This window comes from Juglans microcarpa x Juglans regia, chromosome 6D (assembly GCF_004785595.1).
Source record: "Juglans microcarpa x Juglans regia isolate MS1-56 chromosome 6D, Jm3101_v1.0, whole genome shotgun sequence".
In the NCBI taxonomy this organism is placed as follows: Eukaryota; Viridiplantae; Streptophyta; class Magnoliopsida; order Fagales; family Juglandaceae; genus Juglans; species Juglans microcarpa x Juglans regia.
The window spans coordinates 16217269-16235092 of record NC_054604.1 but is presented as its reverse complement, the minus strand read 5'-3'; the positions used below and the strand labels follow the sequence as shown (position 1 = coordinate 16235092).

General features: G+C 37.8%; 1 protein-coding gene across 1 annotated transcript; it reads right to left on the bottom strand.

Annotated features, from left to right (window-relative positions):
• Nucleotides 1–13090: 13090 nt before the first annotated feature.
• Nucleotides 13091–15631, bottom strand: LOC121235416. Its single transcript, XM_041131760.1, has 6 exons — nt 15571–15631; nt 15145–15423; nt 14662–15087; nt 14204–14352; nt 13851–14136; nt 13091–13524 (listed from the first exon to the last, which is right to left on the bottom strand). The coding sequence occupies exons 1-6, from the start codon at nt 15629–15631 to the stop codon at nt 13091–13093; spliced, it is 1635 nt and encodes a 544-aa protein (XP_040987694.1).
• Between the last annotated feature and the right edge of the window lie 2193 nt (nt 15632–17824).

Genomic DNA, 17824 nt, shown 5'->3' with positions numbered 1-17824 from the left:
TGAAAGAAAAAAAAAAACAAAAGAAGGATAAAGGCGACTTATGAACTTTTCTAAGTAAAGGGTTAGAAACAATTACCCAAAACTTTGGGGGTTGAGTGTTTAACCTTTAAAAACAGAGCTGGCGTGAAAACTGCTAGTCCCTTGGGCTTTGAGGTAGTTAGAATCAGCAACGATTAATCTTAAGGTTGAAAAATCCTATGACAAATCATGGCTAGTAATGAGGAACACACAACCAATTTAGCTCCACACACACACATTTGAGTTCTGAGCCATTTGCCTCAATTCTATGCGAAAGATTGTTGAGATAGTCTTGGTGGGTATAGCCCCTGGGGGTTGAGTAGCAACGCTTCACTTTTGTGAGATTTCAGAATTGTGTTTGATTGTTTCTTTTTGGATTTTGATCTTTATGCAACATTCATCTCAATTAATTTTCACTATTTTGCTCAAGGATTAGTAAAAAGCCAGTTGGGGAGTGTGATTGAGCTGAGTTATTGCATACTTTATATATTTATAATCAATATATTTTATTTATTTAATTATATTATTATTGGTTTTATATGGAAAAATGGTTAAGATGAATAAATTCGAGTTGTATTTTAAATTGGTTAATAGCATGATTTATGCTTAATTTTATAACTTGTGATTTAATTGGACAATATTCATTCACATGTACAACATATTTTTCATTTTCTATTCTTTCTTTTCATTTGATTTCATTTGATTTGATTTCATTTCTAAATTTATTTCATTTCTTTTCTAATTTTATTTTATTTTACATGCACGAATGGCTTGGCTAGGCACAAATGGGATTTTATTCTTCTTTTGGCTTTGACTTGGTCTTTATGGAGTTGGACGTGGGAGACACATGCTAGTAGTTCTTTGACTTGTTGACTTGGTCTTCAATAAGTGGGATGAGGGGCTACGCGGATGCAAGGGGAGAGGAGAGCTGGACTCTTGGGAAGAAACGGAAGGAAGGCATTCGGACGCAACACGCAAGACGTTGGGGGGGCATTTTTGAAAATGAGTTTTTTTCTTTTCCGTAAGGTGATTTAGGGGGAGACGGATGAGCCACGATTTCGGCTGGGTATTTATTTTATACGGACGCAAACGAGAAGAGAGAACGCCGCAGTGCTGCTTGAAGAACTCCTTTGGGGTTCAACTGCCGCTCCAGCAGTCTCCTCCACCGCCTACTACCTCCATCTCTATTTATTTAGCTTGTTCTTTTCACCCTCTACTTTTTATTTAATTTCAATTTAAAGTTTATGGAATAATTTTGAGATTTTTGGCTTAGAAATTTGAGCAATTTATTTGCTATTTATTTTACTTAATGTCGCTATTTTTCTTGCTTTTTTAAGATTTCATTGAACAGTTATTACAATTACTATGGATTAATTTTGAGAATTTGTTATTTGAATACTAGGATGAACCCTAGAATCTTGATTTTGGGGTTTTTCAATTTTCAGTTTGTATATTGTCAATTGCTTTGTAATCTAATTTAATTCTTAGCTTAGTTTTATTAATCTCTTAGTTCCATTGCATATTAGATTGATTAAAGTTTAATTAGGACTTAAATAATTTTAGTTTTATTGTTTAATTTTCAGATTAATTAAGATTGTTTAGTTGAGTTGATTTTTTTATTGTTAATTTCAATTTGTTAGTCTTTTACATTTCATTTCGACACTCAAAAATTCAAAAATATGAATCTAGTCCATGACTAGTGTCCTTTTTCATTCTTGTTGCACTCTTCTATCCATTGAACATACCATCATTTTTATTTTCTCTTTGTGAATATTTTGACCATTTTAAACGAGTTTGATTTTAAGTAACTTTCCCTGAGGAGATGATCTAGGAATTTATTGCTAATTATTACGCGACACCCTCCTGCACTTGGGATAGCCTTGGTGCTACTCATTTTTGAGTGAGTCAGCACCAACACGAGACCACCACCCTAGGACCACAACCCGACCCTCCTATTTATAGATCCGCACCCGTAGCCATCTTCAAGGGCCTAAACGGCCACTGGACGTGGGTAAGCCACCACGTACGACCCTTCCGACATGATCAACTATGACGGTCAGCGAGCAACGCACGGGTCAACCCGATGATGGCATAACCATTTATCCCTCGTTAATTATGTTAGTTGGTTAGTTAGGTTGTGGACTGTGCTGTTAGTATTGTGGAATTTGTTGTGTCGTGTGGTGATGTTATGTGCTGTGTATGTGAAGTGTTGGGTGTAGTTGGGAACTGTGTTGTGTAGTGCTGTGGACTGTACTGTGAAGTGTGGATTGGGAAGAGTACACATGGAGTGTACTCTGTGTGGCGTAGCGTGTGTGAAGGGAGTACACATGGAGTGTACTCCATGTGATGGAGTGATGCACCATATGGCGTGTATGCCGTAGTGGTGATAGGTCGTAGTGTGTGTGAAGGGAGTACACGTGGACTGTACTTCATGAGATGCAGCAATACACCGTATGACGTGTCGCAGAGATAAGGATGGTTGTGTAGTTGATGGATGTAGAGTGTGATGAGTAGTGTCGGGAACTGTGGAACAGTGTCTCGAGGTAGTTAAAACGTGGCCTGTAGTCTGAGGTGACAGGTGTCACCATGTTTGACTTATGTCTGGGAGTATGTGTGAAGTGGCGGAACAAGTGTAAGAGTACACAGTGGAAGCATGACTGGGGAATGTCACGAAGTGACATGGTTACTAGCAGTCGTGCTTATGATGGGTGAGGAGTTAGTGTAGGAGTCGCATAGCAGGAACGTGACAAGATGTCACAATGTGACAGGAGTACGTAAGGGACCGTACTCACGATGAGTTAGAAGTTGACGTATAAATGATGTAGCAGGATGTCAGGTGATGCAACAAGGTCACAGTGTAGCTTGGGAGTAGTCTCGAGCTATATGACGTGACATAAGTCGTAGTGGTGAATGAAGTCTTGTCATGTTAAGTGTTGGGATGAACTGTTAAAATGGACGGGTAGCATAAAGAGTCATGCTAGTCGGGTTAAGAGATGGTTGGTATCGGAGTTTGGCGCTTGTCCCAACGAACATGTGATTAACGTGTTATATGTTGGTCTTAGGTGATAAAGAGGTAAGGTACATGTGTAATCTGGTGAGACACATGTGCCAGACGAATTCGTCGTATGTAATGGGTAATCTGTCCTAAGCATGGTTAGGCTTAAGCCTCAGAGTTGGCTTAGAGCCGTGTGGCGTGTATAGATGGGAATGAGGATTTAGTGTGAGCTAAGGTGCAAGAAGGTAATGACGGGTGTATTGCCTAGAATTGGAATGCGTGACTCCATCGGTCGAAATCATGGGGCGAAATGTGGCCAATAGGAAGAGTAAGACGAATGTCTTAGTGTCTTAATCCTAAGGTGAATCATGGGTTCACTTTAGTGGATGAGCACTCGAAGTAAGACCTTGAGTTTGGAAGAGGTAGTGACCGTAAGTTAACCCCAAAGGTTTTAACATAGTAAAGGGCACGTAAGTGCACAGGATAGAAGGAGAGTGTTCCAAGTGAAGTGTAGTTCTACTTCTAGTTTAGTTGCTTATGCATTAGATAAAGAATGATGTCAATGTTATGTGTATACATGTAGGCTGCCATCTGACACGCATATGAATGGACTGCATGGTATGAAAGTAGCATGTAGTTCATGTAGTTCATGTAAGTATTACATTCATACTCTTCTAGAGTTTTCTAAAATATACAAAATGAAAATGAAATGTTTTTCCTTTACGATGTCTTACGAAACGACATGAAAGATGTTTTACGAAAGCATGCTAAGTGTTCAAAGGTATACGTATGTACGGCCCTCCTTAGCCCTCTTTACGCAACCAAAGTATTAATTGTATGTATGTGAATGGATGACTATACGCAGTATCTATTGTATGTATTTTCTAAGAAAATAAATGTTGAGGCTTATGCCTCGAGCTTTAAGTGATGCTTTGAACGACACGAAGAAAGTGTTTTAAAATGTTCCTATGAACTGATGCTTTATGGATGCCATGAAAGATGATGTTTAAGCTCTTGCTTTTAAATGACGTTTTTCCATGAATGAACTGAAAAGATAGAGCTAAAATGAACTAAAAAGAAATGACTGAAAGAACTAAGGGGAAGAGAACGGAAGTCTAGACATGAGAGTTTAATTGTATGAGAGGCCTTTTTACTTTAAAGATTAATGTTTTCCGCTATAAACCTCTTTTATTCTCAAAACACATTTTATTTTATAACGTAGAGTCTTGCACCCTGGGTATGGAAGTAAAAAAGTTTTAAAATGAACGGTAATTCCTGTCGTCTTTTCTAAAATCATTCTATAAAAAGTCTCATCACAAGAACAGGCGTTACAGGTAGCTCGTCTATAATGACCATACCAGCTAGGTGTCTTCTACACTCATCGGGATCATACTTAGTATACCCCCTCAAAGTTGTACCCCAACTAGTCTCATCCTCCATTTTTTGAAGTCCAATTTCTAGCCTAAATTGGCTCTTCTCTTGTAATGATCTTAATATTGGACTTTTTTTACATTGCTCTTCTAAGTGCACATTTAATTGTGAGGTGGTATGTTTCCTATAGTGGCATCTATAAATTTTTCCACACTGGTTACACTTGGCTTGGGGGTTATTGGGGTCACCACCCTCTAGTTTGGCGAAATGAGCCCAAACTATGGAAGCAAGTTTCTTGTTGGGCTTGGGGGCGGGGCAAGGTGCTGTAGCAATAGATGTTGGGCCAGGGGTAGGGGTAGGAGTAGGGGTAGTTGTAGGGGTAGTTGTAGGGGTACCCTGAGCATGGAAAGGAGAGCTCGCACTAGAATCTGCTGGCATATATATGAACTCAAGCTAACAAGAAATCTGAAATTATAGCAAACATAGCAACATGCCAAACAATTAACATCCAAGCATTAACATATATATTGGCAGTTAGAAGATCAAACATCAAACATAAAAAAAAAAACGAAATACCCAAATTAAAAACATCAAACATAAAAAAAAAAATGAAAATGTTTACACCCTTAGTTGGATTCAATTGATGAAAATGAATATCATTATTGGACGCTATTGGACATTACCAAAATAAAAATAAAAAGTATTTAAAAAATAAAAAATCATTAGAGAAATATAAGTAATAAAAAATAATAATATTTTATCATTATAAAGAGTGTGATGGCTAATTTAATGTAGACTTCAAATTTTAAGTGATTATCTAAAAGTAAAGAGATTAAATATTAGTCAAATTTTAAAGATTAGAATGTCTAATCTAATGCCAAATGCTTGGCCACCATATATCTGTTTGGATACTCTACGATTAATTCTCATAGCTTTCTATATGGCCTATCTAGCCATGTACGGGTTATAAAAGTTGTAAAGAATTTTTACATAAACATATAAGAATATGAAAGTATATAAAAAACACTCAATTAAAATTGGTTCAATGTCTTTCTAATTTGGAATTTAAATTTAAATAAAACCTCTAAAGGACATTAATATCTCAATTTCATCCGTCTATATAAAGTAATACGATATTTTTCATTATTATTAAATCATCTAGCTCTTATACTATATTCTGATAATAATATTTTTCATTTATAAAATATAAAAAATAGTCATTTAAAAATGTTAGAGCCTCGGAAATGTTTGATATTTCCCACATTTTAGGGTGAATCGAAACCCTAAATTAATTTAGGGGTTTCAATCTTTGAAACCCCTAAATTATTTTAGGATATTTCGAAAAAAATGAAAAAATAAACCACGGAGTCATGGGCAGATTCACACAAGACTACACAATACACATTGTTCATCAATCATTCAAACCACATGCACAATCAAGTCTCTACAGCACACAATTCACAAAATCCCATCATCCATCTCCGATTAAACTCCATCCTTCATCCAATCTCCATTCCATAAAATAAGTATCACAAAAAGTTAAAGTAGAATTAGGGTTTCTTACCTTCGGCGACAGAGATGAAGACGGAAGGCGACGAAGATGCAGATTGTAAAAAATAAGTGACCGAGCGGCGAGCGAAGGAGTGAGACACAGAGAGAGAGAGAGAGAGAGTGAGTGAGAGAGAGAGAGACAGATTCAATTTCTAGGTAGGGTAATCTCACCAGGGGGGGATCTAAACAAATAATGAAACGACGCCTTTTCTCCATTGACGAAATGGCTTCGTCTCATTATTTGTATATTTAAAAAAAAACACAGGTATGAAAAGACGTCGTTTCATCTCTGGGTTATATTATATATATATATATATACTTATATATATAATTATATATATATATATATAAACGGGGCGGGGTGGGGGTCGCCCTTACCCCACCCCCGCCTTGGGGGTCAGATGCTGGCAGGGCTACCCACCCCCCGCATCTGACTGATGGGGGGCTCCGCCCAGTTAAATGGGGGCTGAGTGGAAGCGAGGCGGCAGGGGCGGGGCCCCACTGCCCACCCCTAATGCTTTGTTTTATCATGCTTTGATTCGTGTGTTATATGCTGGAAGATTAGAACATGTTTAAGTGATGAATCTCATGATTTTTACCCCTAAGTGTTTCAACCTAAGCATATTCCCTTGATTTCATGAATGTGTTTAAACGTTTCATGTGTTTCATGTAATCATGCTATGAATTGATTATGATTGGTTATTTCATGTACGGCATTTCATATGTCACATGTAAAGTATAAGTATGTACGTGTTAAGTTCCATGTCTCACGCATTTGGGGAAATGTTTTCCAAAGAAAATGGTTATTTTTAAAGAAAAGAGTCAAAATGTTTTATCATGACCCCAAGTGCTAGAACGGGGGATTGTCCTAGTGGACCTCCTATGTCCACTCTGGAGTGCTTAAGAATGGAGTGGTAACCCCTGGGTCTACGAAGAATAGTCGACGAGCCTCGAATGGATTCTTTTTAAAGAATGCCGGAGCGAGGACGCACCTAACGCTAGTGGGTGCATAAGGCATGTAACCCGATGAAGTAAGGTCGAGTTATTATGATTCTCTGTTTATGACGTATTCATCACGGTGTACAGACCGTTGATGGTGCGATAACTAGCAGGAACACGCGGTGCAAGGAGGGAAGTCGTGTTGTATCCAGCCTCTGAACAAGTATAAGAGCTCATATGATAGGGATCACTCGATGAAAATCTTGTGATATGTTCTGATATGGCAATTTCTAAATAAGATCATGTGAATAAGAAAAATTTAAGAAGTTTTTCTTAAAAGGTTAAGTCTCTCTTACAAGTCTTTTACAAATGGTCAAGAGCATAAGTTAAGTTCTGGTTAAGGTATAAGTCAAGTACATGTTCATGCACGCATATCATGATATACTTTTTGTATGCTTGTATTAACTATGATATGTTGTTGTCACGACCCCGCCTAGGAAGGGCGGGATCGCTACGTACATACTTGTTCTTTTGTTTCTTTCATTTCTTTCTTTTTTCTTTTCTTTTCTTTTTCTAATAACATGCAATCGGCATGGACATGAAACACGGGTATTCTAAATTTATGATTTAATAAAGGGAACACCTGATAGACATTCTATTTGAACATTCATCCATAAAAGACTCTCAGAGTCCATCATACATTCATAAAAACATAATTGTTCTAGTTAGAAAGAGACTCCATCCCAACAGAAAAGCAGCACCCATAAACATAACCCATCATCCATAAACATAACAGTTCTAGTTAGGGAAGACCCTAAGCGTCAGCCTCACCCTCTGCAGTAGTGCCTTGCTCCCCAGCCTTTTCGTCATTATCTGGATGTTTAAAACATTTAAAACAAAAGTGAGTCGAATACTCAGTAAGCAGTACTACATCATGCTGTTAACTTATTAATCACATAATCATTTCTTTTGAAAACATGCATACATAAACATTTGCTAATCTTGACAATGCTTTCATGCATAAACAATTTAAGGAATAGGTCATACTTTCATGCATTAACATTTAAGGAATACGCAATACTTTCATGCATAAACAGTTTAAGAGATAACTATACTTTCATGTTTCACTTTCTTTGGCCGGTACACACTATTACACCCCGTGTGTTAGGGTTAGCAGTCTTCCTTTGGACCTGAATTCCTCCCGTGGCCACAGGTTAGGAATCCCTTGCAGTCAGGGGGCAGCACAGGGTGCACTACCAGTACAACTTACCCAGCATTGCAATCTGCCCATTCTTTTGGTACCCTTTTCATTCATGTGGTCATTACGTATTTTCATACATTAAAACATTCATTCAGTCATTTCTTTTCAGTCATTTTCATTTAACAGTTCATTTGTGGAAGAACATCATTTGAAAGCATGAGCTTAAACATTATCTTTCATTGCATCCATAAAACATCAGTTCATAGGGACATTTTAACATCAGTTCATAGGAACATTTTAAAACACTTTCTTCGCGTCATTTAAAGCATTAGTTCGTAGGGACATTTAAAACTCATTTAAAGCATCACTTAAAGCATAAGGCATGAGACATTCATTTCCTTTCCTTTGCAATCAAAAAATTTTCTTCAGCTTTCTTACTCCGATGCATATGCATTTTTATGAACAGGATACATTTTCATGCTATACTACATATAGGAATAATCCATAAGTTTATTGAGAGAGCATGTATGGAAATCTCATGACTTAGAACCTACGTGCATGCATTACCTTATACACATACACACAATTATAATCGATAGGGTGTAACACCCCGACCCTGAGGGTCCGGAGAGTTAACTCATTTAACCTGATAATCAACTCCAACAATGCTAATTTATTTTCCAAAACCAAGAATATAACCTTCCAAATCTTCGAAACAATGTAAATACTTCAATTTAATAAACCATACATACTCACATATCAAATCCTCAATATCACAACCCAAATAAAATATCAACTTTTTTTCATGTCTCAAATAACAAACTAGAATAAAATAAAATTGACATAAGTCTCCATAAACCGTCTAAATCCATTGAAAACAACTTAAGAAATAAATAATATCCAACAGCAGCACTAATACCGCGAGATCCCAAAACTATTCACAACTAGTCTTGTCCACACACTCTAATAATGATCCTTAACTGAACCATCAAGGTCATCTGAAAATATTATGAAGATTAAGGGTGAGTTATCAACAACTCAGTAAGCAGAAAGCATATACTAGCATGTAAACATGAGCATTTATAACGTTTGATATGCAAAACAAAACATTTTATTTCAGAATGTAGAAACAACAGATTTCTATTTTCAAAATGCATAAACCAAAACTTGGTGCAAAAACATCAGAGCGAAATTTCCAGAAAAACAAACTTATTCCCAAAAAGAAAATCCATTGGCATATCCAAACTGAAACATTATATTTATATCATCTCATAGCATTATATCGGGATAAATACCATGTTTAACCCCCATGGTAGGGTTATAAACCACCATTATACCCGTGGCTAGGCCATATACCATGTTTCACCCCCGTAGTAGGGTTATAAATCACCATCATACTCGTGGCTGGGCCATATATCATGTTTCACCCCTGTGGTAGGGTTATAAACTACCATTATACCCGTGGCTGGGCCTTAACAGAAACAGAACGGAACATCATCGGAATCAGATCACATTCATATACAAAATTAGAACTTCATGCCAAGGTTTTCAGATGACACATCATATCCAAAATAAAGTATCGAATAACTTCAGATCGTTTCACATGTTCGAAACAAACAGAATTAAAATATTTTCATTTATTCATAACAAAACTTTTAGATTTTTTTATAATCGCTCTTTTGCATAGTTCAAAAACAAAATGTACAAAATTGGCTCATGTCTACATTAGTCATGACTGAAAATTTATGCATATGCAAAATCAACATCTGAGGTCGTTTCAGATTTCTTTTCAAAAATAAACATGCTTATATCAAAGACAACCTCGTTTTATTTCTTTTATGCAAAACTAGTATATGAACCCTGCTTACCTGACTTCCGTGTATTATCAACACCTTGAGTTGGAACTCTAGTAGTAACACCATCTAAACAAAACATATACTCAACATTTAATAAACCAATCCAGTAAGCTACTATTGATTGAGTAATAAACCAAAACAGCCCCTTCTTAACTCAATAAATAAAATTAAACCCGAACAGTACCCTCCTCAAACCATTTGCATTTAAACCCCAAAACAGCCACCTTTTATCAACACCAAACCAACCATAAACATTTCCAAAATCAACAACAGCAACTCCTATGATTAGAACATAACACAAACAATACGTCAACTCCAACCCTCAAAATAAAACTTCAGCGCAACCATCATATATTTTAGTCATTCAACAATTTAAGACTTGGGTACCTGTGCCACTCATAAAACACCCAACACAACCAGCTCAAACACCCATTGAACACACAGTCAATAAACCACCCTAGGCAGCCCTCAATTACTTCCATACGCCACACACATCAACCAAAAACACCACACCTTAACATAAATAATTAAAATAATTAAACTAAAAAAAAAATAGAAGGAGAGAGTAACGAAGCTTACCCGCGTTGGACTCTATGACAACAACTGACAAACACAAGGGGGCACTGCTCTTTGGGGAAAAAGCTCTATGAAGATGAGAAAAAAAATAAATTGAGTGTGTGCGCAGTGAACTGAAACAAAGAGAGTGTGCGAAAACAAAATAAGCCGAAGAAAATAACGTACAAGAGGGTCTGTGTGTGTGCAAAAGCAGGGGATAGAAGTAAAAAATTTAAAAGTGAGATCAGTGAATGGGAGGGATGATTACTGAAAAGAAAAACTTCAGAGAGGGAACTCGACAATGGCACAAGATTTCGAGACTCACAATGGCACGGGTGATCTGGGTTTTGTGCAAGAGGGAAAGGAAATTTCAGAGTAGCTCGAAAAAATGTGGTGAGAAGAAGAAGAACTTCATGTGTGGAACCGAAATGGACTGTGGAGACGTGGGGAGCAGGTGCACGGGATGGAGAGATTTGTGGAACTACAGTGCAAAGGAAAATCCTGTTGAGAAGAAAAACAGTGCAGCGGAAAGGGGGAAAAAGAACTCACCAAACGACGCCGTTTCAAGCCTCCTTTCAAGTGATCACATGTCGTGGGCCGGGCTTCATAAAATCGGGCTGGGCTTTGGCCCAGGCGTTACATCCTCCCCCCTTAAAAAAAAATTCTGTCCTCAGAATTTGTCACAAGCTATTGAGGTCTTCATCGAACAACTGTGGGTACTTGACTTGCATTTCCTCTTCTAATTCCCAAGAGGCTTCACTGATAGCATGATTATTCCATGCCACTTTAACTAATGGAATGGTCCGCTTCCATAACACCTGTTCTTTTCTCTCTATAATCCGCATCAGCTCTTCTGTATAAGTCAGATTTTCCTGAAGTTGAAGAGGCTCGTAGTCGATAACGTGGGTGGGGTCAGGTATATACTTCCTCAGCATAGATACATGAAATACATCGTGTACACCTGAGAGTGCTGGTGGTAGGGCTACTCTATAAGCCACTAGTCCAATCCAATCAAGAATCTCAAAAGGCTCGACATATCTAGGGCTCAACTTGCCCTTCTTTCCAAACCTCATAACCCCTCTCATGGGTGCGATCCTCAAGAATACCTTATTCCCGACCTCAAACTCTAAATGGCGACAATAGTTATCTGCATAGCTTTTATGTCGACTCTGAGCTGCTCTCATTCTAGCTCGAATGGTCTCAATCTTCTCTGTTGTCTTCTGTATGATTTCTGGACCCAAAATTTGTCTTTCTCCCACCTCATCCCAATACAAAGGAGATCTACACTTCCTACCATAAAGTGCTTCATAAGGTGCCATCTCAATGCTAGCCTGGTAACTGTTATTATTAGCAAATTCGACCAAAGGTAAGTGTCGTATCCAGGTTCCCTTGAAATCCAGCATACACGCTCTTAACATGTCTTCCAAAATTTGTATGGTCCTTTCCGACTGACCATCTGTCTGCAGGTGAAAAGCAGTGCTGAAATTTAACTTAGTGCCCATGGCCTCCTATAAGCTTCGCCAAAATTTTGACGTGAAACGAGGATCCCTATCTGACACAATGGACACGGGTACCCCATGCAACCTCACTATTTCCTGTATATACAGCTCGGCTAGTTTCTCCAACTTATAAGAAACTTTGATAGGCACAAAGTGAGCTGTCTTCGTCAAACGGTCCACTATCACCCATATTGCATCCTGTCCAGTCAGTGTCCGTGGTAAGCCTGTAACAAAATCCATAGAAATATGCTTCCATTTCCATTCTGGAATCTGAAGTGGTTGCAATAACCTTGCCGGTCTCTGATGTTCTACTTTCACCTGTTAGCAGGTCAGGCACTGTGCCACAAATTTGGCAATCTCCCTCTTCATGCCATCCCACCAAAAAGACCCCTTCAAGTCTCAATACATTTTTGTACCACCTAGGTGAACTGTGTAAGGGAGCAATGCGCTTCTTCGAGGATAAGCCTTTTTATTTCATCATTGTCCGGTACACAAAACTTATTTCTGAACCTTAACACTCCATCTTCAGAAACACTGAACTCATATTTATTTCCTTTTTCTACTTCTTTTATTAATCTCACTACCTCAGAATCTCCTTTTTGAGCAAGCTTAATTCTGTCTATCAAAGCTGGTTGGACTGTTAAACTGGCTATCAATGCCTGCTGGTCACCAGTAACAACTTCAATAGCAGCTCTTTCTACTCCATTATTAAGTGGGGCTAAGAGGTAAGAGTAGCAACTGCTGGTCCCATTGGCTTCCTGCTAAGTGCATCAGCTAAAACATTAGCTTTCCCTAGATGGTAATTAATATTGCAGTCGTAATCCTTGACTAGTTCGAGCCATCTCCTCTGTCTCATATTTAGTTCCTTCTCAGTGAAGAAATACTTCAAACTTTTATGATCCGTGTAGATTTCGCACCTTTCACCATATAAATAATGTCTCCAGATTTTAAGCGCAAAGACAACAGCGGCTAACTTCAAATCATGTGTGGGGTAATTCTGCTCATAAGTCTTCAATTGCCGAGATGCATATGCTATTATTTTCCCATGTTGCATCAATACGCACCCTAATCCCAATCGTGAAGCGTCACTGTAAAATACAAATCCTCATCTTTCGCTAGGGACTGTCAGAACTGGAGCTGTCACCAATCTCTTCTTCAATTCTTGGAAGCTTTCCTCACATTTATCAGTCCATTCATACTTATTGTTCTTCCTGGTAAAGGCGGTAAGAAGAACTGCTATATTTGAGAAATTGTCTATAAAATGACGGCAATAACCAGCCAAACCCAAGAAACTCCTAACTTTGTGCACACTGGTTGGTTGGGTCCAGTTAACTATTGCTTCAATTTTCCCGGGGTCTACTGAAATACCCTCCTTTGAGACTACATGTCTCATAAATGCAATAGACTCAAGCCAAAACTCACACTTCTTCAACTTAGCAAATAATTTCTTATCCTTGAGTGTCCCCAGTACTTGTCTCAGATGGTCTTCATGTTCAGCTTTGCTCTTGGAGTAGATTAATATGTCGTCAATAAACACCCCTACAAATTTATCCAAGAATTCATGAAAGACTCGATTCATCAAGTCCATAAATACTGCTGGGGCGTTGGTTAGGCCAAAAGGCATGACCAAGAATTCATAATGGTCGTACCTGGTCCTGAAAGCTGTCTTAGGCACATCCTCCGCCTTGATCTTCAATTGATGATAACCCGATCTGAGATCAATTTTGGAGAATACCTGAGCACCTTATAACTGATCAAATAAATCATCGATACGGGGTAGCGGATATTTATTCTTTATGGTCACTCGGTTCAGTTCCCTGTAGTCTATACACATTCTCATTGTCCCATCTTTATTCTTCACAAACAAAACTGGAGCTCCCAAGGTGACACACTGGGCCTGATGAAATCTTTGTCTAATAAGTCTTGCAACTGTTCTTTGAGTTCGGCTAACTCTAATGGTGCCATTCGATAAGGGGCTTTGGAAAGAGGTGTCGTGCCTGAGGCTAACTCAATAGCAAACTCTACCTCCCGCTCGGGTGGCAATCCAAACAAATCTTCATGAAAAACCTCCGGATATTCTCTTACAACAGGATTCTCTTCTAACTCCTCCAATTCTTCCCTTGGTTCATTCACCACGAAAGCTAAGAACCCCTGACACCCATCACATATTAACTTGTCAACCTGAAAAGCAAAAATAAATTGATGGAAGGGTACGCACTCTAGAACCCATAAATCTAAGTTCCTCCTCCTCTGGAAATTTGAACACCACTTCTTTTTTAAAGCAGTCAATACTGGCATAACTGGAAGGTAACCAATCCATTCCCAAAATCACATCAAACCCAATCATAGGAAAGACTATCAGGTTACCTGGTATTACCCTCCCGCTAATAGTTATTGGGCACTTAAATATAATCTTGTAGCAAGTCACTAGATCACCTACTGGGGTTGAGACCCTCAAATTGTAATCCATCTCAATAGCATCAACGAGGCAGAACTTAACATAATCCATCGAAATAAAGGAGTGGGTAGTCCCCGAGTCAAATAAAACAGTAGCCTTATTGAGAAACAAGGGGATAATTTATGGGTTTACGTCATATAATCCATAAAGATAACAATATAAGTAATCCTTAATTCTTAACATAAGAAAACTAAATAGGAAAGTCAGAAAGATTATACCTGTGATGACATCATTCTTGTCCTCAGCTTCTCCCGGTGTCAAAGCAAGCACCTGTGCCGGTACAGTCCTCTGCTGATTGTTGCCTTGGTTATACAGCCTAAAGTTTTGAGGTGGGTTGGGCCTTCTGTTGTTCTCCGCAAGCAATGGGCATTCTCTAATGAAGTGCCCATCCTTACCGCATTTGAAACATGATCCCACTTCCTTTCTGCACTCCTCAGTGTGTATGCGGTTACAGAACTTACAAAGGTTAGTGGTATGATTTCCCTGCATCTGTCTCTGACTTGAACTGCTTCCATCATTTCTCTTCTTCCATGGCCCTTGATCTAAATTAGAGAATCCTTGTGGAGCAGCTCTCTTCCTCTGTTCTTGCAATTCAGCACCCCTCTTGAGATTCTGCTCGACTAACATCGCCTTGTGCACTAATTCTGAAAAATTCTAAATTTGTAGAACCATCACTCGTTCATAAATCTTGTAGTTCAAACCTTCCTTAAACTTTCTGGTCTTCCTCTCCTCATCAGGAATCAAGTATGCGGCGAAGCGTGATAATTCCGCAAACCTTGCAGCATACTGGCGCACAGTCATGGACCCTTGCACCAAGTTGGTGAACTCTCGAGCTCTAGCTTCCCTATCCACCTTAGGGAAAAATCTATCAAAGAAATTCTGCTTGAATTGAGCCCAAACAATCACTCCAGTCCCCTCAGCTTCCCTGATGACTTTTTCAAAATTCCACCATCTCTTCGCTTCTCCAGTTAGTTTAAAAGCTGCGAATTGAACCTTTTACTGATCGATACATTCCAAAACACTGAATATTTCTTCAATGTCTTGTATTCAATCCTCCGCTGCGTTCGTATCGCCTCTTCCATCAAAGATGGGAGGATGCGTTCGATTAAATTATTCAAACGTGCAACCCCCATCATTGTTGTTTTCATTCAAATCTTTAAGGCTTCGAACTCGACAACAAGCCGCCATCCTGAAGGCTTAAACTTGGTAAAAGGTTCTAAAATAAATAAAGGCAAAAAAAAGATACTAAGTAAATAAAATAAATCAATAAAATAAATAGAATATACGTGTAAACACAAATACATTTATATATCAAATAACTATTTAAGCCTGACGTCACTTAATAATACTCACATACATCATTAGAATCTAAAACCTCAAAGTTACGAATTCAATTCCTAACATCTGTCATATGTAAAACCTCAAATCCCATCAAAATCAATCATAAGGTTTTTAGAAACTCAAACTTGGATATCCACATGATCATCCATATAGTCCTCAAGTTCCTATATTTACACCCTATGAATCCACAGATATCTAAACCTCCAAGGTTTATAGTATGCAAAATTCAAACCTGGCTCTGATACCAACTGTAACGCCCCGACCCCGAAGGTCCGAAGAGTTAACTCATTTAACTTGATAATCAACTCCAACAATGCTAATATATTTTCCAAAACCAAGAATATCACCTTCCAAATCTTCGAAACAACGTAAATACTTCAATTTAATAAACCATACAAACTCACATATCAAATCCTCAATATCACAACCCAAATAAAATATCAACTTTTTTTCATGTCTCAAATAACAAACTAGAATAAAATAAAATTGACATAAATCTCCATAAACTGTCTAAATCCATTGAAAACAACTTAAAAAATAAATAATATCCAATAGCAGCACTAATACCGCGAGATACCCAAAACTATTCACAGCTAGTCTTGTCCACATTCTAATAATGATCCTCAGCTGAACCATCAATGTCATCTGAAAATATTATGAAGATTAAGGGGTGAGTTATCAACAACTCAGTAAGCAGAAAGCATATACTAGCATGTAAACATAAGCATTTATAACGTTTGATATGCAAAACAAAACATTTTCTTTCGGAATGTTGAAACAACATATTTCTATTTTCAAAATGCATAAATCAAAACATGGTACAAAAACATCAGAGCGAAATTTCCAGAAAAATAAACTTATTCCCAAAAAGAAAATCCATTGGCATATCCAAACTGAAACATTATATTTATATCATCTCATAGCATCACATCGGGGCAAATACTATGTTTAACCCCCGTTATAGGGTTATAAACCACCAATATACTCGTGGCTGGGCCATATACCATGTTTCACCCCGTGGTAGGGTTATAAACCACCATTATACCCGTGGCTGGGTCATATACCATGTTTCACCCCCGTGGTAGGGTTATAAATCACTATTATACCCGTGGCTGGGCCTTAACAGAAACAAAATGGAACATCATCAGAATTAGATCACATTCATATGCAGAATTAGAACTCCATGCCAAGGTTTTCAGATGACACATCATATCCAAAACAAAGTACCAAATAACTTCATATCGTTTCACTTGTTCGAAACAAACAGAATGAAAATATTTTCATTTATTCATAACAAAACTTTTAGATTTTTTCATAATCGCTCTTTTGCATAGTTTAGAAACAAAATGTACAAAATTGGCTCATGTCTACACTAGTTATGACAGAAAATAATTTCTCTTATATAGAATTTATGTATATGCATAATCAACATCTGAGGTCGTTTTAGATTTCTTTTCAAAAATAAACATGCTTATATCAAAGACAACCTCATTTCATTTCTTTTATGTAAAACTAGTATATGAACCCCGCTTACCTGACTTCCGTGTATTATCAACACCTTGAGTCAGAACTCTAGTAGTAACACCACCTAAACAAAATATATACCCAACATTTAATAAACCAATCCAGTAAGCTACTATTGATTGAGTAATAAACCAAAACAGCCCATTCTTAACTCAATAACTATCATAAAATTAAACCCGAACAGTACCCTCCTCAAACCATTTGCATTTAAACCCCAAAACAGCCACCTTTTATCAACACCAAATCAACCATAAACATTTCCAAAACCAACGATAGCAACTCCTATGATTAGAACATAACACAAACAATATGTCAACTCCAATCCTCAAAATAAAACTTCAGCGCAACCATCATATATTTTAGTCATTCAACAATTCAAGACTTGGGTACCTGTGCCACTCATAAAACACCCAACACAACCGACTCAAACACCCATTGCACAAACAGTCAATAAACCACCTCGGGCAGCCCTCAATCACTTCCATATGCCACACACATCAACCAAAAACACCAAAA

What these genes read in the sequence shown, in the direction of transcription:
- LOC121235416 (XM_041131760.1), bottom strand. Translation starts at nt 15,631, where the DNA reads ATGGCGGCTTGTTGTCGAGTTCGAAGCCTTAAAGATTTGAATGAAAAC. An exon ending in TGAAAACAACAATGATGGGG is followed by an intron (nt 15,424 to 15,570) that starts GTTGCACGTTTG and finishes TTCAATTCGCAG; the next exon opens with CTTTTAAACTAACTGGAGAA. An exon ending in ACCTTGGGAGCTCCAGTTTT is followed by an intron (nt 13,525 to 13,850) that starts GTTTGTGAAGAA and finishes ATAAATTTGTAG; the next exon opens with GGGTGTTTATTGACGACATA.